The following is a 23,143-nucleotide window of genomic DNA, read 5'->3' as shown; positions in this document are numbered from 1 at the left end:
TTCCCTGCCCTGGACCCTCTCTCGCGGGCCTCCGCCCACAAAAGGAACGAGACCAAGGCTGGGGTCTTGTCTGCTGCGTCCGGGAAGCGGACTGTCGGTAAGACCTATAACGTCGCTGTGCCCTGGCCCTGGTTCTACCGGAAGAAAATGATCTGAAGGAACGCTGTCTATCCTCCGGCAGCCGATGCACCAAATTTTTCCCCAGTGACTTGATGATCTGATCCAGATCCTCTCCAAATAAGAACTTCCCCCAAAAGGGGAGGGAGCCAAGGCTCGACTTGGAGGAAGCATCCGCTGCCCAGTTGCGAAGCCACAAGAGCCGTCGGGCTGCTACAACCGAAACCATGGACCTCGCCATTACGCGAAAGAGATCATACAGGGCGTCCGCCCCGTATGCTATGGCAGATTCCAGCCGGTCCGCCTGGGTGGCCTCTTCGGGGGGCAATTCCTGAGAGGTGAGAAGCTGCTGTACCCAGAGTAAGCTGGCCCTTTGCGCGAGCGAACTGCACATCACGGCCCGCATACCGAGGGCAGAGACTTCGAAGACCCTCTTGAGGAAGGTTTCTAGTTTACGGTCCTGCGTATCCCGCAGGGCCGTTCCCCCCGTGACCGGGATGGTTGTCCTCTTGGTCACTGCCGACACCGCTGAGTCCACCTTGGGCACCTTGATAAGATCCAAAAAATCCTCAGGGAGCGGGTATAGCTTTTCCATGGCACGTGTGACTTTCAAGGATGCCTCGGGAGTGTCCCACTCCCTGGTGAGAAGCTGTAGGAAGGACTCATGAATAGGGAAAGCCCTTGCTCTAGGACGGAGGGCGGCAAGTACTGGATCTCCTTTGCGAGACAAGGTGGCGACGGCAGGAGCCACAGGGATCGGCGGATCTGGAGGTGGGTCGAGGTCCAGCTCCTGAATAATGTGGTGGATGAGTTCATCCAGCTCTTCTTTTTGAAAAATCCGTAGGGCTCGAGGGTCGTCCCCCTCCGTATGTCCATCCGGATGCGCCTCCGGGGGTTCCGGGGAGACGTCTCTCACCGGCGAAGCCGCCCCCGTGGTACGCCGGGGTGGCACGGGAGAGGGACCCGGCAGGGATCCAGGCGTAACGGACGAGGCGGTGAGACCAACAGCAAGTTTAGGAACCTTGGGGGGAGGGGCCCCCAGGGGATTAGGCGCCTGCGCTCCCATACCCTGCAAATAAGCCATGTGCATTGCCTGAATAAAGTCAGGTGAGAAAAACGGAGAGCTGATTGGAATCCCTGGGGGGGGACCGTCCTGGGAGCCCCGGTCGGGCAAACCTCCCGCCGGGGGCAAAGCCTGTTGAGAGCCAGTGCAACCAATCCTGTCTGCATCTGGGAGCGAGTCCATCTCACGCTGACCCCCCTAAAATGGCCACCGTTCCCGCCAAAGGCGGCGTCGTGGCCGGCCCGCGCCACCCGGGCTGAGGAGGCGGCAGGTCCGAAATCGCACCGGAGGACTGCAGGGTGCCTTCCCCGTCGGGGAAGCACCGCTCACAAAGCCCTCCATCAGAAAATGATTTCCCGGCTCGCCGCAGGCCTCACACCTTGAGGACCGCGGCATGTCAGCACCGGGAAAAAGAAAAGCCTCGGGGGGGGGGGGGGGGGGGGACCAAAGACGAGCTAGTGCCGCGGGGGGCCTGGAAATGGCCCTAACAACCCGCCGAAGGGGTCCAGTAACTGCGGGGGAAAACCCCCGTTTTAGTTGAGCACACACCCACGGGCGGAGCTTGCGAACCACGGGACCCCCAAAGACGCGTGGAGCGGCGGGAACCACCGGCATCCACGGGGCACCACCAAAAAGAAGCAAACCTGTGGAGAAAGAAACTGAAAAAAACTTCCACTTATCCCAACGAAAGAGGAAAGGAGTACAGAATAGAGAAGGCAAAGCCACAGACACGCCTCCTCAAAAACTGAAAACTTTTTTTTTTTTTTTTTTTTTAAACTTTAAGGATCCAAAATGAAGAGAAACATAAGACAGGAAAATACTGTGGAGAAAAAGAAAGAAATAACTAAAAATGAAGAAACCCTGTCAATCTGGGGGAGCTAGTGGATCCCCCCACTCGCATCTGCTGGAGTCAGAAGAATACTGAGCTCCAGCAGAGGGTGCACTACTCTATATGCCGACGCTCTCAAACTCTGTTCTGACTCCATCTGCTGATCGGGGGATATAACCCACTGTCTGGACTGATCCAGATACGTACAGGGAACAGACAATATAGTCAGGAACTTTGTTATTTCTCTCTCTCTTTCCTGGCTTCTCCTTATTGCAATTTGTGATTGTAAGACAGTAAAACCCATCAGCAATGTGACCATCCAGATTCAGGAAAGGGTTTATAATTACCATATTACAATATTTGGCACATCTTTTATTTCTTGGTGAGCTTATTTTTAATACACAAGAATGTTAATATTGGCTACATAGAAATAGAGTACAGGTCAGAAAAGCTGCGGGAGAGAGAATCAGATGAGCTGTGCCGCCGAGCAGCAGAGGCAGGCGAACGAACCCTGCTGTGCTGCTATCCGTACACTAAAGGTGCTGAATTCGCTTGTCTCTTGCCTCCAAATGTTCACTTTTTTTTTTAAAACTTAAGTGAAGGCAGGGGAATTGAGCTTCCCTGTTAAATACTGTAAGGTAGCATAGGCAAGGAGTGGGACTGACTGGACCACCAGTATCGCCACAGCAGACAAGCAGGTCACCGGGAAAGGGGTCCTAGGCTGTATAACCAGGGGCAAACCCCCCCTAGGATCCCCTAAGAGCGGGGAGACAGAGCTGTCTCCCAAAGTAGGAGTTTTGAATCTTTTTATTTTTATTTACTTATTTACTTTTTATAGAAATAAGGTAATTCTTGCTTGATCTGATAGACAACAACATAGGAGAAGGAAAAATCTTACAGGTAGAATGAAATTGAGAGAAGGAAGGGAGCCGCAGATTCAGCTGTCTGCATCTGCTGGAGACAGACAAATACTGAAGGGATGCAGGGTAGGATCTGTCCTGATATAGGATACCTTTTCAGTTTTTGTCTGACTCCATCTGCTGGACAGGAGGCTCAACCATAGTCTGGAATGATCCGGGTACGTACAGGGAACTGCAGTTCTATTAACACTCATAAATCTTACAAGATCTGTTATTTCAGTTGTGAACCTGAACAAATTTCCTCAGTTTTGCCCTCATATATATACAATTCTATGGACAGAGAAGAGAGGTCAAATCAGGAGCACAGTATGGAAGAGCCTCTGTATGTATATTTTTGACACACAGTCACTTGTGGAATAATCTTTAAAAGGATACTTGGGAAAAGTTAAAGGTGACAATCAGTTAAACTAATAGGAGTCTAGACACGTTGAGTATACATACACAGACTAAAGACAGGAGCTCACTGAGATTCAAGATAGTGAAATAAAAACATCAATTATTCGCGTAAGCAATTAAAAAGCATGGTTGATTCATATACCAAGCAATGCAGAAAAGAGTAAAAAGAGCCAAGAATAAAGTATGTTTTTATTTGACCATCCAAGCTGCCAACAATCTCTTTTTACTCTGTGTGCGCATTCACTTGTATCTGGACATTTCTGGAATGACAACCAAAAATAGCAGTTTTGTAGTGATTGAGGCATGGAGACAGATTGTCAATAAAAATAAAGCAATGGGATAAATATTTTCACAATGTGACAGCAGAAGTCCTATTTACTCAATTTTGGTCATATCTGAGTGAGATATATGGTCATCTACACTTGTAATTAAAATGCAGAATTTTTAATTGTGTGGTGGAGAGAGCAGTTGAGGTACGTGCACAAGGCTGTAAAGTTTGCCTAGGGTGCCTAATGCCCTTGCACCAGCCCAGAGAGATATGCCACGCACAAAGACGCCCACCACTGACCCATCTCCCACTTCTCCTGGGGAAAAGGTGGGAGGCAGGTCTTAGGGTTCCTGGGAATGTGGCAAGGTTGCCAGCTTCCTAGAAACATCATCACTGACACTATCTGCCGCCACCCTGGGAACTTTGACCCCTGCTTTCCCCCTTCACAGCATTGCAAACTACCAAAAGGGCCAGAGTACAAACAGACCCAACTCCTTGCCCCCGCCTAATGATTTGACCTTTTCCTTGTCTTTTGGGGTAGAAAGGGGTGGGGTGGGGGGGGGGGAGAGCAATATCTCATCATTTGCCTCATACAGCAGATTGCCTTGAGCTGCCCCGGCATGTGGACACATTCTGGTCAGCACCGCACTCCTACTGCTTGCACAATGATGCATATACCATAATCAGCATAGCCAATCCAGGAGTTTTCAAACTACTTCTGGTACTGTCATTATGTAAATGGAAGAAAGCAGTGTTTAAGCCACATTTCCTCCCTCATCTCCTAGAAATGACTCCCCAACTTTCCCTCATCTCCTCCAGTGGTATGCCATCTTCCAAGATGCTACAAGTTTTGATACCTTTTAAAAAAAAAAAAAAAAAAAACAACATTGTCAACTGCTGCTTTAATGAATCAGTGGTGGCTAAAGTGATTACAATTTTAAGTTAAATACCTATGTAATGCCAGTTTCCCTCCTGTCACTTTTTTCTTGCCTCTCTCTAGTTTTCTCCTTTTCTCCTGCATCTCCCTTAGCACCTTTTCTTTCCTTTGCTCATGTATTCCTTGTCCTAGAAATGAAATACATCTTTTCACATCCCATTTCTGTAACTAGGATGACCTTGGTTAATGACTGCCCCCTGGCTCTACATTCCCTAGGAATTTGTTCCTCATTAATGGCTGACTGAAGCCTTTAAAAACAGGTGGTGTGAGAAACGTACCTTAATTGTACCCTGACTGTTAGCAGCAATCAGTACATTGGACTCCTGTGAAACAGAAAAGTAACAAATTATACACTGCAATTTGCTTTCTTGGAGATCAGGGAAGAATAGGGAGGATGGTAGAGGAATAGAAAGGACAGGAAACAGTTGCATTCTAATTTTCAGAAGAAGATACTGACATAAGGAGAAGACTGATACTTCAAATGCAGTCATATTTCTAGTTTTCTTCACCTCTGCAGAACTTTTCTTTTTCCTTTTATCTAAATATATTATTTAGCTCTATATGTCATTTAGGATGTCACCAGGAGTCTGGATTTAGTGCTAGAGTTTGTAAGGCTGTATGTCCTCTTAAGTCTCTGGTATTTAATATCATCTTCAGCATATCTAGCACATACTTTCTCCTAATTCCCAGTTTTGTGCAGCCAGATAGTGTGGGAGAGAACATGCCCTTCACAGAACATAAGATTCATATAAACCAATATTGCATCTTTTAGAAGCAATTACTCTCTACTATTACTCTCTACTATTGTTTCACTTCCCAATGAGGGACATTTTTTAAAGGAATTACTGAGTTTGGCTGTCAATGTTGGTGAATTGGAAATACCCATGTTCACGTGTATTAAGAGAAATTGAGGCAGTTAGGATTACAGTATATGGTTCTAGAAAATGACATATGCTGAAGTGCTAAGCAGTGAATATTTCTTTTCACACATCTTAGGATATAAACTGCTTCTTCTATCAATCATCAACAATATAGGATGCCATTTTTGGTTAAACAACCAGCCTAATTTAGAGATGAACAATATAAACCTGGTATATGATCACCCTTGATGCTTAACTCACAAAAAATAAGTCTAAAGTCTATTTAAAGGACACTCTTATTCCAAGTTACTTTTTGTTTTGCTCTACACAAAACTGTAGTATATTTTCAAGATCTTTACCTCTTGGCCAACTGGAAAGATATTTCGCATTGTAAAATTGAACAGAATATTGGGATCTGACACAGCACTTGAGCAATTGCCATTGGATAGTTCATATCTGGAAAGAACTGTCAAACCAGTTGCAGGTTATACTTTTTTTTTTTTTTTTTGCACAGATCAAAGGTGTTGAAAATAGCTCTCAAGAGTTGTAATCTCTTCATCAGGTCAGCACCAATTCCTGATGAAAGGAGATGAACTCTCAAAAGCTAGCCACAAATATACTTTTTACTGGATTAATTCATCTACCTACAACTTGTTTGTTAACCTTTATTTTCATATATGCATGTGGACTAAAATGACAACCACTTTCTTCTTTCAAAACTTAATATAACAAGAAGTTATGTATACTTTATATTAACTGATACTTTTACACAGATGTTATTCAAATTCTTGAAAATACCCGCTACAATTTTTCTGCACTGCTTAAAGCAATGTTTGGAACAAGGTCAAAAATTACCTCAAGCGCAACAGATTTGCCTGGTCAGTAGTGTATTTAAATCAGAAATATCATAAGTAGGACAAAACTAATCAAATCCCCTTTCTAAATAACAGAATTCATGGCATTGGTCTTAACATAACTTCTCCCAATATAAATGAGTTTCTTAAAAACTTAAAAGCAACATTTTTAAATTGATATGAACTGGACACTCCTATTTTTTCCATGCTGACTTCCAAAGTTTTTTAGTAAAAGCTTCCGGAAATGCAAGGGAATTCCTGAGCATTGCCAGACTTGCTGCTCCTCAGTTTACTAACTAAGCTAAAAAAAAAAAGCTTAGTGGGGAAGCAGGCAGGTAGTGTCAAAGAACAGCAATTACAAATAAGCAGCTGCAATGAGCTGCAATCTCTTTAAAAAAATAAAATGATAGAAAAAGATATGACATGAACATGGTTAATGCTTGAAATAAAATGATTTTGCAGAGGAAGAGATCTTGTAGGATGAACAGTTCAAATCTAGAGGAATCCCAGTGGGAGACTAAATTTAGAGTAGTGGCTAGTGAACATGAGAATTGAACATGTTAATAGTTTTGTAAATCTCTTAAGGTGGTAGATTTTAGGCAGGCAACTAATGTCACCATGGTCTTGATAGCATGGGTCTTTACATGCCCTTCTAAGGTCAGATCTGCTAAGGCATAACAAGAAGAAATGCACTGTGCTATCTAATTACTAATGGTATTCTTTGCCATTAAGAAACCTAAACAGTTGGGATTAAAAGATAGAGATGTGAATCGGAACTGAAATCCGAACCGATTCTGGTTCCGATTCACATCTCTATTAAAAGAAACAACGTTGAATGGACTTTCTATGGGCTCTAGTCTACTCCAGATAGAAGGCATCAGCCCTCTTCAAGTTCAGTGTATGAAATTAAGCTTCTCCCTTATGTGCATATAATTGAGGAAAAATAGTGGACAGCCACTCAAAACGAAAATGTAACCCCCACCAAAGGTATGAACTTGGGTTCAGTGCAGAGCACTACCCTGTTTTGATGGAATTTGATATAAAAAGGATAAGTCACTAAGGCCTTGAGTTGTGTGGGCAAACTTCCAGATCAGTTACATGAACCCTCAAGATTTCATAGACTTGAAATGGACTTGAAAGGGAGTGTGTTAAAACTACAATGATGCCGCAAGACAATGTGGGAGGCTTTAGAGTAGGAGTTCTCAATACAGTCTCAAGGACTCACCTCGTCAGGTTTTCAGGATACTCACAATGAATATGCAGGAGAGAGATTTGCATGCATTGCCTACATTATATGCAGATCTATCTCCTACATATTCATTGTGCATATCCTGAAAACCTGACTGGCTAGCTGTATCTCCCAAGGACTAGGTTAAGAACCACTGCTTTAACAGACGTTTCAAGTGAAGCAAGTTCTTAATAAATCTGGCAAAGACTAAACAGACAACTAAAAATGCTTACTTGTAAACAGATATTCTCTGAAGATGTGCCATGGTGACTGTGCTGGGTGCACAGAGACAGACTCTCTTTCACTGCTCATGAACCGTGGTTCCCTCAGAGGGTCACCTTCAGTTCTATTATTTAGCTTTCACTGGGGGACAGAACTCCTAAAGCAAGGTGGGTGGGTGTGGGTAACTAAAGACCTGCGGTATTCAGAGAAAGTCTGCAAAAAGGCAAGCAACTTTGCTTTCTCTGAACATAAGCAGCTCACTTTGGTCAAACATTTAGGACTCGCTAGCTAAGGGTTGCCTTCAACCCAAAAAATACAAGTAAAAAGCAAGAACTGGTAGTAGGCAAGCATATTTCTGTTGTGGAAACCACTATTTACTTTAATTAGGAAAGACAACCCCCAAAATAAAAATGAGCCCTGGAAGGTATAGAGTTGTGCCCTACCTTAAAAAAGACCTGGTTAAATATTAAAATATGGTTGTTGTTTTTTTTACCTTTCCATTTTATGCTCTTAATGGCAAGCCTTTTCCACTTGAAGCTCTAGGAAATGAACCTCCCTAAATTATAGCACCTGTGATGAGTTTTGTTGTTCTAATGTTACTTGAGATAAATTAATCTTTTTTGAAATTGTGCTCTCTGTCCCTTAATCTGGTGGATGTTTTGGATTATGTGCGAATTATTTGCTCATTTGTATTTTGTCTGTTCATTCTCACTTATATACACTTTACTTAACAATATGTAAATTTCTTGGAAAATGTTAAAATCAATAAATATATAGTAAAAAAAAAAAAAAAGAAGATTACAGCAAACTCATAGCCTAAAGCTACTAACCCACCAAGAGGCCATATCTAGAAAACAAGGAATGTGAATGCGTGGAATGAACTTCACATTACAGCTTTTCAAATCTCAATGGATAAATACCTTAAGAAGATAATTTTCAAATCTATTTCCACAGCTAAGAACCTAAGAATTTGCCATACTGAGTCAGATCTTGAGTCCAAACGCAGTATCCTGTCTCCAACAGTGGCCAATCCAGGTCAGAAGTACTTGACAAGATCCCAAACAGTAAATAAATCTCATGCTGCTAACAGTAGTGGTTGTTTAAGTCTATTTATTATTTATTTTGCATTTTTATATACCGACATTCTTGTATCAGATACAAATCATACCGGTTTACATTAAAAACAGAGTATGCAGGAAAATAGGTTTCCTAAGTCAAATACATTGAACATATTTAATAAACAAAGGATTACTAAACACTATGAAAAAGGTTAATTAACAAAGGAAAACTTAAGGGAATTAAAATAAGCGTAGCACAAAGGATTGCACGAAGGGGTGCACAAAGGGGAGTGCCCCTTTGGCGCACCCCTTCGGCGCGCGACACACGGCCCGCGACGCCTGGTGGAATGTGGCCGTTTACCGACTCGCCGTTGAGCGTGATGACATCAGGGGGGGCGGGTCTCTTCATCTCTTCATCCCTGAGTTCACAGCATTCTCAGTTTCAGCGCGAAGTGTTTTTTCAATTTTTTGGTCTTTTTGTCTCTTTTTCTCTCAGTTAATAACAGTTTATGGACTTCTCCAGGAACTTGTCCAAACCTTTTTTAACTCCAGCTATGCTAACCGCCTTTACTACATCCTCCGGCAATGAATTCCAGAGCCTGTGTGTTGAGTGAAAAAAAAAAGATTGCTCAGATTTGTTTTGAATATGCTACTTACTAACTTCATGGCGTCCCCTAGCTTTGTGTTTTTTTGAAACCGAAAAATAATTGATTTATATTTACCCATTCTTTTCCATTCATGATTTTATAAACTTCTATCACATACCCTTCAGTCATTTTGGACGCCCTTCTCTGTACCTTTTCCAATGCAATATATCTTTTTTGAGATATGACGATCAAAACTTCACACAGTACTTTAGATGCAGCCTCACCATGGAGTGATAAGAGGCATTATACTATTCTCCATTCCTTTCCTCAATTTCTAACATTCTGTTTGCTTTTTAAACCACTACCATATACTGAACAAAGGGTTTCAAAGTACTGTCCACTATGATGCCCAGGTCCTTTTCCTGGGCAGTAACTCCTAATATGGAACTTAACATCTTGTAACTATAGTGTGGTTACTTTTCTCCATGTGCATGACTGCACTTGTCCACATTAAATTTTATCTGCCATTTAAATGCCCAATCTTCAAAGGCCCTCCTGCAATTTTTCACAATCCACTTGTGATTTAACAATTCTGAATAATTGTGTCATCTGCAAATTTGATCACTTCACTCATCATTCCCCTTTCCAGATAATTTATAAGTATTTTAAAAACCACCAGTCCCAGTAAAGATCCCCAAGGCACTCTACTGTTTACCCTTCTCACTGAGAAAACTGACCATTTAGTCCTATTCCCAGTTTCCTATCTTTTAACCAGTTTGTAATCCACAATAGAACATCACCTCCTATCCGATGACTTTTTAATTTTCTCAGGAGTCTCTCATGGGGTACTGTCAAACACCTTCTGAAAATCCAAATAAATTACATCCACCAACTAACCATTATCCAAAATGCTTTACTTGAGGAAATGGGCTTTTACACAATTTTCTGCCTGATATGTGGATAAAGACATGCACATAGGGCCTGTATGCACTTTTTCCTTGCACTTGCAGTGAGCAGAATAATTCCTGTAGTTGGGGGTTAAGGAGAAGTTTGCATTTACATGCATGCGTACACTTTTGAAAATGCAAAAGTATACGTATATTTGTCCTCTAAAAAACCACTTAAACAATTTAGCAGGTGTAAAATGTGTGCAAATAGTTTTGGTGGGATAATTTTCCAAAGGAAAGTACATTTATATTTTCTCCTTGAAAATAAATTTAAACTCATATACCCATGGATTTTAAACCAATGTGGGTAGTTGCAAAATTACCCTTCCAAATGAGCGATTGCCACCACCATGGCCCTATTATGGGTTTTGATATACACTTGCATGGTCAGGTTTACATGGACAAAACAGAAAGAGAAGCAATTCACAACCTAATTAGCAATGGTATACATTGTCACTGCACTCTCATGTATACTGCGATCAAATGAAACAAAGATATTGAGGGGATTTTCTCTGGGCCAAATTCCATGCCAGGTAGAAAGGTACAGCTCTCAATACAATCTACAGAGTAAATGGTCTTTTCACCTTTATGGATATGTGGCCTAAGGAAAAAAACGTTGGCAGGACAATTGTCTGATTAAGGCTGATGTCCAATTACTGTACCCCACTACAGCCTAGAGTTCATAACTGTGTGGGCTAATGTTAGATACTTGAGCTTAAGGCACTTATCAGCTGGCGAGAACCACACTGATGTCACATGACACTGTGGAAAATTTCAGCTAAAGCAAGCTCTAGTTGGGCAGGGTAGACAGGCTGTATGGTCTTTTTCTGCCTTCATATGTATATGACAAATAGGGGCTATACAGAAATGGGATTAGAAATAAATAGCTGCACTGAGTTGAACCCCAACCAAGATGTTTTAACACACACTCAAAAAGAGGTAGATTTTGTGTGGGGAACAAGAAGGGATCTTGAGCTTTGTCCTCAGACTAGATAGTAGAGATGTGAATCGGAACCAGAATCAGGTCGGATTTCAGTTCCGATTCACATCTCTAGTAAACAACCTCCATTGAAAACCACAGAAACTCCTAGTAGATTGGTTTCTAAAAACCAGGATTTGGTACACTTCATTGTAGAAACCAAGCAATATCCAGGAACAAGGGCAAGAGAGTGGCGATATTGAGTTAAACAATGATCCCTAGTTCTGCATGATCAGAGCAGAAGAAATCCTGAGAAAAAAAATCTCAGAAAAAAACCCCAAAAAACTATGAGGATCATAGCTGCCTGGTCCCTTCTTTTTCAGTTTATGATAGAAGAGATACAGAAGGATAAGTGTACTGAAGACTCAACCTTCTTCAGATAAGCTCTCTATCAGATTCTTAAGAGTGTGGAGTATAAAATATTACACATTACTTTATTCCTCCTTTTAAAGCATTTCTATTTTGCATATATAAGGAGAAATTACTAGTTACCTGACAATTTTTTTTTCTTTAAGGAGGACAGGAAGATCCACGGTCAGTGGGTTATGCACCTCCACCGGTAGATGGGAGACGGAGCAAAGCTGATGTCACGGTATAAAGACCCCTGCACTGACATCAGGCCTCCAGTATTCTCTGCAAAAGCCAACTGTGGACAAACTAACAAAAACTTGATTAACAGACAACCACTCTAGCACTCAACTAACAGGAAACTACTGAGCTCAGACAAGGAGTGTATTTTATTTATTTAAATGTTTTATATACCATCATTCCATGGGAGAATCACTAGTTCATAATGGTTTACAAGTACAAACATAAAAACTAGTGTAACACTAGTCTAGGGACTGGATTGATAATTACCAGTGACCCCTGGAACACACAGCCACGCAGGACGACAACAGCATAACATATAAATCTACAGTTCTAACTACATTTACAAAAGGGAAAATTTGATAAAATGAGGAAAATAGGAAAAAACTGAAAGGTGCAGTTGCAATGGTTAAACAGGCATGGACACTGTTTAAAAATATCTTAGAAGCGCAGTCCAGATGTATTCCACGCATTAAGAAAGGTGGAAGGAAGGCAAAACGATTACTAGCATGGTTAAAAGGTATGGGGTGAAAGAGGCTATTTTATCCAAAAAACATCCTTCAAAAATTGGAAAAAGGATCCATCTGAAGAAAATAGGAAAAAGCATAAGCATTGTCAAGTTAAGTGTAAAACACTGATAAGGCAGGCTAATAGAGAATTTGAAATGAAGTTGGCCGTAGAGGCAAAAACTCATAATAAAAACTTTAAAATATATCCGAAGCAAGAAACCCGTGATGGAGTCTGTTGTCAGATGACCGAGAGCTAAAGGACTTCTTAAGGAAGATAAGGCCATTGCAGAAAGACTAAATGAATTCTTTGCTGCTTTGTTTACTAATGAGGATGTTGGTGAGATACCGGTTCCAGAGATGGTTTTCAAGGGTGATTAGTCAGATGAACTGAATCAAATCACTGTGAACAAAAATGCAGCTGCCGGTTCTATCACTGCCCTAGAATTCACACCAGATTCACTGACTTCCTGAGAGAGAAGTAAACAAGAGCAAGCCACCAGGGAGTAACAAGAAGTTATCTTCAAATTCATTGCCATCGCTTCAAAGGCCTGCTTAAGAATGACCTCAATTCTTCTATCTTGTGCATCCTTCAATGCCGCTCCCCCTTCTACGGGGATAGTCCACTTGGTGACAGCACAGACAAGCGCATCCACTTTCAGAAAGCGCAATTGCTCTCTCGCTGCCGGATCCAGGGGGTACAGCCCTTCCAATGTTCGTTCCCCTTTAAAATTAGCTTCCATGGCACCCCATTCAAGATCAATCAATTCTTGAATAGCCTCCATAATAGGGAAGAAACATGAGGTTTTATGCAAAGAAATCAAAGTGGGTTCTTTCTTTGGCTCAGACATGGCATCAGCCCCCGGTACACCCACATCTTCAATGTTTGGGAAATCAGAGCCAGTAAGACATCTCTATGAAAGAACCGCAACATTGTTCTATATGGCTCCAACCCTGGAGGAATTTCCTCATCCTCCAGGATCGGCTTCATCATCTTTGCCATCTGGGTCCCTATCAGCATGAGCTGCACCAGGTCTTGATGGACTCTGAAGCTTACCCACAGCTCCAGGTGTGCGGGAATCCACAGCCTGAGATCCTGATCTCTTAAGATTGGCCAGGGCTGACAAATATGCCTGAAGAAAGGACTGCAGCCCATGAAAAAAATTCACCCCCAAGAAAACGCGGAGGGGTCCATGCCAAAACCAGGGGGCATTGGTCCTGCGCCCACTGAGTTGCCTTCCCCTACTGACAAACCAATTAAGGGAGCCCCAATTCCATGCAAAACCTCTGGCAACTCTTTTTCCATTCCTGCATCATGCTGGGAAGAACCAATAAAATCAGATGGAGACCAGTCTCCTTGAGCCTCCAAACTGTGCTGACAAGTTGGAGGGGACGCCAGGCTGAGATGACCGAATATGGAAAGCAGCACAAAGGGTAAGATGCTTAGGCTTCTTTGCTATCAGCACCATAGTTGTCAGTATGCGCCAAACATGCATCTGAGAACTGTGCGCCCAGTTGTGCTCACAATAGGCACGTAAAAAAAAAAAAAAAAAAAGTGCTCAAAAATTAGGTGCCTAATGCGCTATTCAGGTAGATGCACAACTTGAGTGCCTGTCTAGGCAATCTTAATCGCAGCCCTATGCTTCCACCAGGGCGCCCCTATGCCCCCAACTGAGCGTCCAGTTAGGCGCATAACTAGACACACAGCTAGGCGTGTAAGCACAAACCAATGTACCTGAAACGGGCAGCCTCATGCACAGAAAAATAGCGTGCGAATGCCGCCAGAGAATACCAAGCGGCGAACAATCTAAGCCTGGGAACGGGCCTAGCCCAGAAGGCTGCTCAACCCACCAAGCTGCCCAAGTCCCCAAGCTCCCCCAGAGGTGGGAACGGATGTTAGATCAGCGCACCAAGCACAGAGACCGGAGGGGAGAGGAATATCTAAAATCAATTCCACCTTACCTCTTTTTTTTTTTTTTTTATAAATTACTCTTTATCTGAGCAGAGCCCATCCTGGCCATTTACAGAGTCGGTCTCCAGCTGCGGGGGGAAAAGGCATAGACCTTTACTGCTGCGTTCAGCTTCCTGCACTGGCTTGCCTTTCAGCTATTTATTATTATTTTTTTTTTTTTTTTACAGCTAACTCCTCGCCAGCCGAAACCAGCTACTGAACCAAAGCACTCATCTGAGAGAAGGATCCAAAGATATCACCTCAAGAAACTCGAAAGAGAGGGCCCAAAGATATTACCACAGGGGCAATAAACATCTCTTCTTTTCTCCTTCTATACAAAAACTTAACTCAATCCCCATTAGGGAGATGCACATCCATCTGCTAGAGACGGAGAATACTGGCGGGCTGATGTCAGTGCAGGGATATATATACTGTGATGTCCGCTTTGCTGCATCTCCATCTGCTGGTAGAAGTGCATAACCCACTGGTTGTGGCCCCACCTATCCAAATGCTAATCAAAAAGCCTTTAAAAAAATAATTCTAGTTTGACCATAGTAAAACTAAATGATTACATTTGAATGCCACAACAGACACAAGACACACAAAAAATGAGTGCAGTTGATGGCAAAGTTCTGATGGTCTTTATTTAATTCAATCAATGTGCTGTCTGTAATCTATTTGCTTAAACCTGTTGAGTGATAATTCTTTATTAGTATTAAATATAAGACCACTGTACTTGTACATAAGCTGCTGGCACTGGAAGCACAGCCATGATTTACCATTAGAACATAAGAAATTGCCATGCTGGGTCAGACCAAGGGTCCATCAAGCCCAGCATCCTGTTTCCAACAGAGGCCGATCCAGGCCACAAGAACCTGGCAATTACCCAAACACTAAGAAAATCCCATGCTACTGATGCAATTAATAGTAGTGGCTATTCCCTAAGTAAACTTGATTAATAGCAGTTAATTCTGCTTTGAATTTATAACCCTGGTAGAGCGCTCTGCCCAAATGGGTTTGCAGATGCGAGGGAGTAGGGCCTTCTCTGTTACTGCCCTAACACTAACCCCAAGAATTTCGGTTGATGGATTGACAAAAAAATTAAGAAAATGGCTAAAACCTTTTGCTTTAAGCATGCTTTTCTGTAAGCTCTTTGATCACTACACTAATTGCTTAATGGAGCTGTTTTACTTTAGTACTGCTTATGCTGTTTTGGTTTTTCTGTGTGTTTGTTTCGAATTTTATGTATGCTGTTCTGTATGCCGCTAAGGGCTCTGGTTCAAGTAGAATATAAATGAATACATTTGTCATGTATGCTCTACAATTTAATTCCAATTGGTTAATGTTTTAATTAGTATTTTATCATCTTTTGATTCAAGTAGATTTAATACTGCTAATTCTCACCCTTTGTATTTTTATTATAATTAGGAAGTACAAGTGAACTAATGGAAGTCTGCTGTTTCCTAGATAATTATGTGGCATGTTCACTCAATCCGGTGCCAATTTGGTGTTTTTTTGCTTACTGAATCCAATGGACTGTTGGCTCTGTAGCCATAATGGCTGCTGCAAGCACCAGGCCCCTTAAAGGGGTAGAATCTACACCTACTATCAGCAATATGTTTTTAGCCCCTGGCACCTCTGGAATGAGAAAATCTGATTTCTCCCCTTCCCCCACCACAAGCAGCTCCTTTGGCATAATTATTTTAATAAATATAGAGGATGGCTATGTTGAGACTGGGTGAGACTTCTTAATTGGGGGGGGGGGGGGGAGAGAGCATGTCCCCGCCAGCATACTTTAGCCACTGAGGGGATTCCCATGAGCTTCAGACTCAGAAGGGAAGTGTCTCCCCCAACTCTTACCAGTCAGCCAGACCATATCAGTTTAGGTGGTCAGCCAACTGGCATCAAAAAGGTTGAGAAACACTGATCTAGCTCATTGCAGTTACTTGTCAACAACAAATACAGAGTATATACCGTGTTTCCCCGATAGTAAGACACCCCTGATAGTAAGACGTAGTGGGAATTTTAGGGGGGTCGGCTAATGTAAGACATCCCCCGAAAGTAAGACGTAGTGTTCAAAAAAAAAATTATTTTTAAATACCTGTCGGAGGGCCGCGTGGGTCCAGGCGGCTGGCGGCGGGAGCCGGGTGGTCGCGTGTTAAATCTAGGCCGCGGGCGGATGGGCGCTTGTTCCCGGGGGGGGGGGGGCGGGTGGACGCGCGTTAGTTCGAGACGGCCGGCGGGTGGTCGCGTGTTACATCTAGGCCGGGTCGCACAGGCGCGCATTCATTCACTGCCGGTGGGGGCTGCCTCGGCTGTGACGTCACGGCATGTGACTGCCTTGAGCGCCGAAAGCAGCCCCCACCGGCAGCCCCCAGCGCCGAATCGCAGGGGTCGCACAGGCACTGTGGGCCTGTGCGCGCATTCATTCACTGCCGGTGGGGGCTGCCGGGGGCTGCCGAGGCAGCCCCCACCGGCAGTGAATGAAGGCGCGCCTGTGCGACCCGGCCTAGATTTAACACGAGGCCGCCCGCCAGCCGTCTCGAACTAACGCGCGTCCCCCCGCCGCCTGGAACAAGCGCCCACCCGCCCGCGGCCTAGATTTAACACGCGACCACCCGGCTCCCGCCGCCGGCCGCCTGGACCCACGCGGCCCTCCGACAGGTATTTAAAAAATTTTATTTTTTTTGAACACTACGTCTTACTTTCGGGGGATGTCTTACAGGTTTTTTCCAATATAAGACATACCCTGAAAGTAAGACATAGTGGGACTTTTTGGGGTAAAAAGAAAGTAAGACGCTGTCTTACTTTCGGGGAAACACGGTAGTACATAGGGTTTTTTTTTCTGTACCACAGGAAAAAAAAAAAGATAATTATTCTCTTTTACAAATCTATTCTGTTTCAGAACAAAATGACAAAGAAACATGCTCAATATTTAATAGCAATCACTATCTGTGGTTAGGGCATGAACTAAATCTGTGAGATGCTGGGTTACTGGTAATTACTGTTATATGTATTTGAAAATGAGCCATTGTATTTCTATACAACTATTCGTTTTGGCACAGGGGAAATTATTCTTTGAATATGTCCATTTAGCAAGAATTTGTTTAGATGGGACACACAATACTTTAAGTAATAAGCTACAAAATATACACATTTGTTTAGAATGAAAGAAGTTGAGCATTTCCCTGCCAGAAATGTCTCAATTATTCAATCACTTGACATATGCTGTTTAAATGACGAGTTATCAAAATATTCCTATTTGAAAGAAACTGCACGCAAAACCCCATGGGCACAATATATACTCCCCTGCACCCAGCATGAACAACTGTATGTCAAGTTTAAAAATACCCCCAAACAACAAGGCTTAAAGATCAATAGTGACAAAATGTACTTTGTGTTTACAGGATAAAAATGCTATTTACAAGAAAGCTGTGATTTATTGTCCCTCCGGCTTATGTTTTTAATTTTATTGTGTTTACCACGAGCTGTATAAGACACACTGGGGGGGGGGGGGGGGGGGGGGGGGAGGGAAGAGTGATGGCATTTTAGTTCAGAAGACAGCACGATCTTCTAGTAGTATGCACTCCTTTCCCTTCACTCAAGTAAATAAGACACAGATACTAACAAAAAAGCTTATTTTGTACAAGATTCTGCCACAGATATGAAACTGGGAGAAAAGCGCTTACTGAAGAGAGCCGAAATGTGTACATTTTCAGTTGGCACTGCATAAGCTCATAATACCGCATTCATGACTGGTTAGATCAGTAACTTACTGTTTGAAATTGTTCCGATATTTATTTTTGCTTCTGGCTCACATTTTTCATCACCCAGTCACAAATTGTGGCAGATATCAAATATGGAGACTACTATTCTCTTTAAAAAAACCCCAAAAAAACCCACTTAAAAATAATTCTGCTTTGGGGTTTTGTCACTTTTCAACTCAAGGCTGGAAAGCATTAACATGGGGATTAAATCCATTTGACCAGAGGTACAAAAAATCTTGCCTGCTAGTAGACAGGGGTGAATTTTTATTTTTGGAGGGTGGGGCAGGTTAAGGGGAATCGGGATTCTGGAGATGTACAGCTTTGGGTCCTGTGGCTCTCTCCAATCCCGGCCAGGGCTTCATTTTTCTTTTTAAACCCTGGAGAAACAGCACAGATTAGTCTGGTCTCCCCTCCTCTCCTTTAGAGTGGGTAGGCACTGCAGAGCCTGGGGAATTTAAAAGCATTCTCTGTAACACTCAGCCAATGGGAATGCACTGAAATGGTGGTGGTGGGGTGTGTGTGGTGGGGGGGGGGGGGGGGGGGAAAGAGTCAAGCTACAGTCACAAAAAGGAATGGGGGTGAGCCAAGAGAAAATGCCTGTGCAGGGTTGGGGAGGCTTCTGTAGGCTGGTCTTTCCTCCTGAAAGGGTCAGCTGGCTGTGGAAACAGTGAATCTCCTGGAGTGAGGGTGGGAATGGGAGAAGATGAGTGCACCTGCAGGCTGGGGAAGGGCTGTCAGCAAGCAAAAACTAACGTCAATTCTTTTTATTCGGGTTTGTAAAGATCAAACAGAAGGTTGATATATGATACATAATTGTTTCTTTTACATATCATACATTTGCATACCTGACAACAGTTGCAAACAAAACTTTTTAAATAATCATATGGCAGTACTTGAGCAGGGGCACTCACTGTGTGAGCATATGAGCAGCAGCACAATGACAGAATGTGTATGTCAAAGAGTGTGGGCATCTCTCTCCTTGACACAGAGTCATCCATACACACACTTTCTCTATGACACATCTATACATTGAGAGCAAGAGTGTGTGTGTGAGCGCCTGTATCTGAGAGACTGTATGTGTCTGACACTGGCCTGCAGTGTAGCTGTTACATTATTTTGCAACTGGTTTAAGAGCTGTTTGGTTGGCAAGAGGCTTTAATACCAGACCAGGAATCCAAGATATAATTATGAGAGATGTAACTAGACTTGTTGCCGGATGGCATCTGATTGCATGGATGGAAGAGGGCATGCAGCTTCATTTTCTCACTTCTGGTCTAGGGTTTGTTCTACCTCTAAACTATTTAGGAAAAATGTGACATTTATGTTAGAGATTTTCTTGGCTCAATTCTGCCAGGCTCCAGGGTCACATGATATACCTATGAAAGGTCAGTTTGGCATGCTTTTGGAAACTGTTGAAACATGCTGCAGGAAAAGTGCACAAGGGAGTCTGTTACCCTCATGGGCCGGTTTTGAAAAAAATCCCCCAGGCTGATATTTTCTTGCAATCCGCCCCTTAATATTAGCCTCTCAACATCCAGGCTGTGAGCAACAGGGCCTGGAGGTTGGGATGTTGCAACCTGCCTCGATCCTGTGTGATGAGATCTGGGGAAGTCCCCAGTCTGATTAGTTTCCAGATGGACATCGTCTTAAAGGGTAGAAATCCAACCTGTCTCAGCCAATAAGGTGCTATGAAAATCATAGCCCCTTTGTCCTCTTGAAGCTTTAAGACAATCTTCTCTACCAGCGGAGCTGGAGGGTATGCATACAGAAGACAATTGCCACAATGCCAGGTGAAAGCTTCTTGTACAGGGAGCAGAACTGAGGAAACTTCCTGTTCCAAGGCATTGCGAAGAGATCCACATTCGGGCTTCCTCAAAGGTAGAAGATCCGATTTGTGACCCTTTGGTCCAGAGACCATTTGTGGGGACTGAAGGCAGGACAGTCTGTCCACTATTACGTTCTCTGTTCTGACCAGGTACATGGCCCTGAGCATCATCCCATGGGAGAGGACCATCACCAGTTCTGGACTGCTTCCTGACACAAGAGGTACAGTCCTGTAACTCCCTGCTTGTTGACATACCACATTGCTACTTGATTGTTGGTTTGGATCAGGTAAATTTTGTTAGTTCGCCGATCTCTGAAAACCCATAGTGGGCACCTGATTGCTCAGAACTCCAGGAAGTTGATTTGATAGAGACGTTCCTGGGCGGAGTATAGACCCTGATGCTGAACCCATCTACTTGACTCCCCAGCCAGGGTGGACACATCTGTAGTTAGGACAATTTGGGTAGGAAGATTTTGGAAGAAGATTCCTTGTTCTAGATTTGAAATTACTCCCCACCAGAACAAAAGGCTCTGGAGAGATGAAGTGACTTGGATGCGATCCTAGAGGTTCTGTGTAGCCTTTCGCCACTGCGACCTCAGGGTCTATTGGGCCTTTCACATATGTCAACGTGTCAAGGGAGAGAAATGAACTGTTATGGCCCAACAGTCTCATAAGGTGCCAAATTGATGGCTGCTGTCTCTTTTGAATCCCTGCCATGATGGTCATGAGGTTGATGGCCCTTTGTCGAGGCAGAAAGGCCTTGGTCTGAGCCATGTCTAGCAGGGCCCCAATTAAGTCCAACTGAGGTGACAGACTGAGATGGGACTTGGGGTAGTTGATGACAAATCCTGTCTCCAGCACCCAGATGGTAGAACACATAGGACTCATCGGTCCCCGCAAGAGGGGTGCTCTTGACTAGCCAATCTTCCAGATACGGGAAACTTGAAGGTGCACCACCAAAGTTAGGCATTTTGTAAAGACACATGGAACTGACAACAGCTAAACGACAGAACGCGGTACTGGAAGTCCTGCTTTTCCCCCACAAAACAGATACTTCCAGTGACTTGGGAAGCTCTCCATGTAAGCATCCTTTAGCTTCAAGGAGCATAGCCAGTCCCCTTTTTGTAAGAAAGGGATCAGGGAAATCATCTTAAAAACTTTTCTGTTTTGATGAACTTGTTCAAGGCCTTGAGGTTTAAAATAGGATGGAGTCCCCCTGTTTTATTTGGTATCAGGAAGCACCAGGAGTAAAACCCCCACCTTCTTTGCCCTGGAACGGGTTTGACTGCTCTGGCCATTAATAGGGAGGAGAGCTCCGCTACTAGTATTTTCCAATGTGCAACTGAGTCCCAAAATGAGCTGGGGGGCAATTTGGCAGGGTACCCAAAAGTTTCAATTTGTACCCATTGTATACATTGGAGAGAACCTACTGGTCTGAGCTTACAGTGGGCCATCTGTTTGCAAAGAACCAAAGCCTTCCCCTGACCAACAGATTCATCTTCCTGGGTATGGGCAAACTGGCTATGTCCCCTGTGATCCAGTCAAAATCCCATCCCAGGAGCTGACTGAGGTGCTGGCTGGGACCTTGGTGCTCTCTGTTGCTTGAGACAGCCACAAGATAGCGGAGAGTAGTACTTCCTCAGGCGGAAGGACTTTCTGGGTTTAGACCTAGATGACTTCCTTGATGAGGAGGGTGGGTCCTGAGTGCTGGTGGAGAACTGCCCTCAGGATTGCCTGGATTTGAGCCACCGCATCCTTGTCCTCATCTCCGAAGAGATTCTCTCCCATACACAACATGTTAGCAAGTCACTCCTGCACCTCTGGTCTGAGATGCAAGGCTGCAGCCATGTGAGTTTGCAGGCACCGATTCCTGCTGCAGAGACCCTTGATACCATTTCAAAAACATCATAGGTCAAACAGTCCTCTTATTTTCCACACTCCTTTCACTGGTGCATAAGGGCTTAGAGGGTGTCCTGCTGCTGCTGAGGCAGTTCGGCAAGGTCCTGCACCTGCCTACAGATGTCCCTCGTATACTGGCTCATGTAGTGCTGGTGGGCTGCTATGCAGACAATAAGCAGAGCACCCTGGCATACCTTTTTCCCAAGAGCATCCATCGCTCTGTAATCCTCCCCCGGGGGTGCCGAGGAATAGGTCCAAAAGCATTTGACCTTCTTGAGAGCAGATTCAACAACCACTGATTGATGGAGCAGCTGATGCTTGTCAAATCGGAGAGTCTTTTGGACAAGATAAATTGCATCTGATTTCCTGTTTATGAGAGGCCTGTGAGGAGGAGTTCTTATGTCCTCAGCAGTAACTCCACAAGAATCTCGTGAACTGGGGCTGCTACAATCTCCTTGGGAAGCTCCATGAACTGGAGGATATCTAGCATTTTTTACCTGGAATCTTCAGTCAACAACTGAAATGGGATGGTCGCCATCATCATCCTAACAAAGCTTGCGAAGGGAGAGGTCCTCCAGTGGGGGACTTCCTTTGATCTTCTGGAGATGGATTTGAAGGGAGACCATCCAAAGCATCAAAGGCCAAAGAGCAGTTATCCCCCAGGGGCCCTAGGTGCTCAGCCCCTGACCAGTAGTGCTATCATCTCTAGAACTGGTTTTGTTGGTCCAGACACTGGTGTCTTCTCCAGCATCAGGGGGGGCTTCCTCTGATGAAGTAGAGATGACAACCAGATGGGAAGATGGTGGCGTGGCCTGCAGGCCAACCTGGGAACCGATGCTGGCTGAGTCAGTAATATGCCGATACCCACGTGTAGAGATTCCAGCAGCGATTTGAGCAACGGTGTGCCAATGCCGCACATCACCTTCTCGATGGCCAGCTACACACGCTTCTCCAATTCCTCCTTGAAAATCGCCATTGCCAAAATGGACTGGTATGCAGGAGAAGTAACCAGATCCTCTTTGGAACTGAGAGGAATATCGGTGGCTGGATTCAGATCTGTGGCATACCCCCAGCATTGATGGAGGCTGGCTTTCCTTGTGTGGGGTCATTTTGGGAGCATCACAGCAGAAGCTGGTGACCGATGCAAATGCTTTTTTGGCTTCCCTCAATGCTTGGATCAATCCTTCCCTGGTGCTGAAGCTGAGACCAATGAACCAAAATCCTCAACCAGGAGGAGCCTGACCTTGGGCAGTGTCTGGCATATCCTCAGACGTCAAACTTGATAAAACAGATGGCCCCGCTGATGTCAATGGTTTGGTGTCCACTGATGCTGTTCCAAGGT

At 44.0% G+C, this 23,143-nt stretch overlaps 1 protein-coding gene across 2 annotated transcripts in view; it reads right to left on the bottom strand.

The window, feature by feature from the left end:
- Window positions 1-23,143, bottom strand: part of COP1 (COP1 E3 ubiquitin ligase) — a 440,422-nt gene that overhangs the window by 6,069 nt on the left and 411,210 nt on the right. For both annotated transcript variants that reach the window (XM_029618041.1, XM_029618042.1), the window contains exon 19: window positions 4,809-4,853. In XM_029618041.1, the coding sequence (XP_029473901.1) occupies window positions 4,809-4,853 (45 nt within the window). The remainder of the gene's footprint in view (window positions 1-4,808; window positions 4,854-23,143) is intronic.

This window comes from Rhinatrema bivittatum, chromosome 10 (assembly GCF_901001135.1).
Source record: "Rhinatrema bivittatum chromosome 10, aRhiBiv1.1, whole genome shotgun sequence".
Lineage (NCBI taxonomy): Eukaryota > Metazoa > Chordata > Amphibia > Gymnophiona > Rhinatrematidae > Rhinatrema > Rhinatrema bivittatum.
The sequence above is the reverse complement of the archived record's forward strand: the minus strand, read 5'-3'. Positions and strand labels throughout refer to the sequence as shown.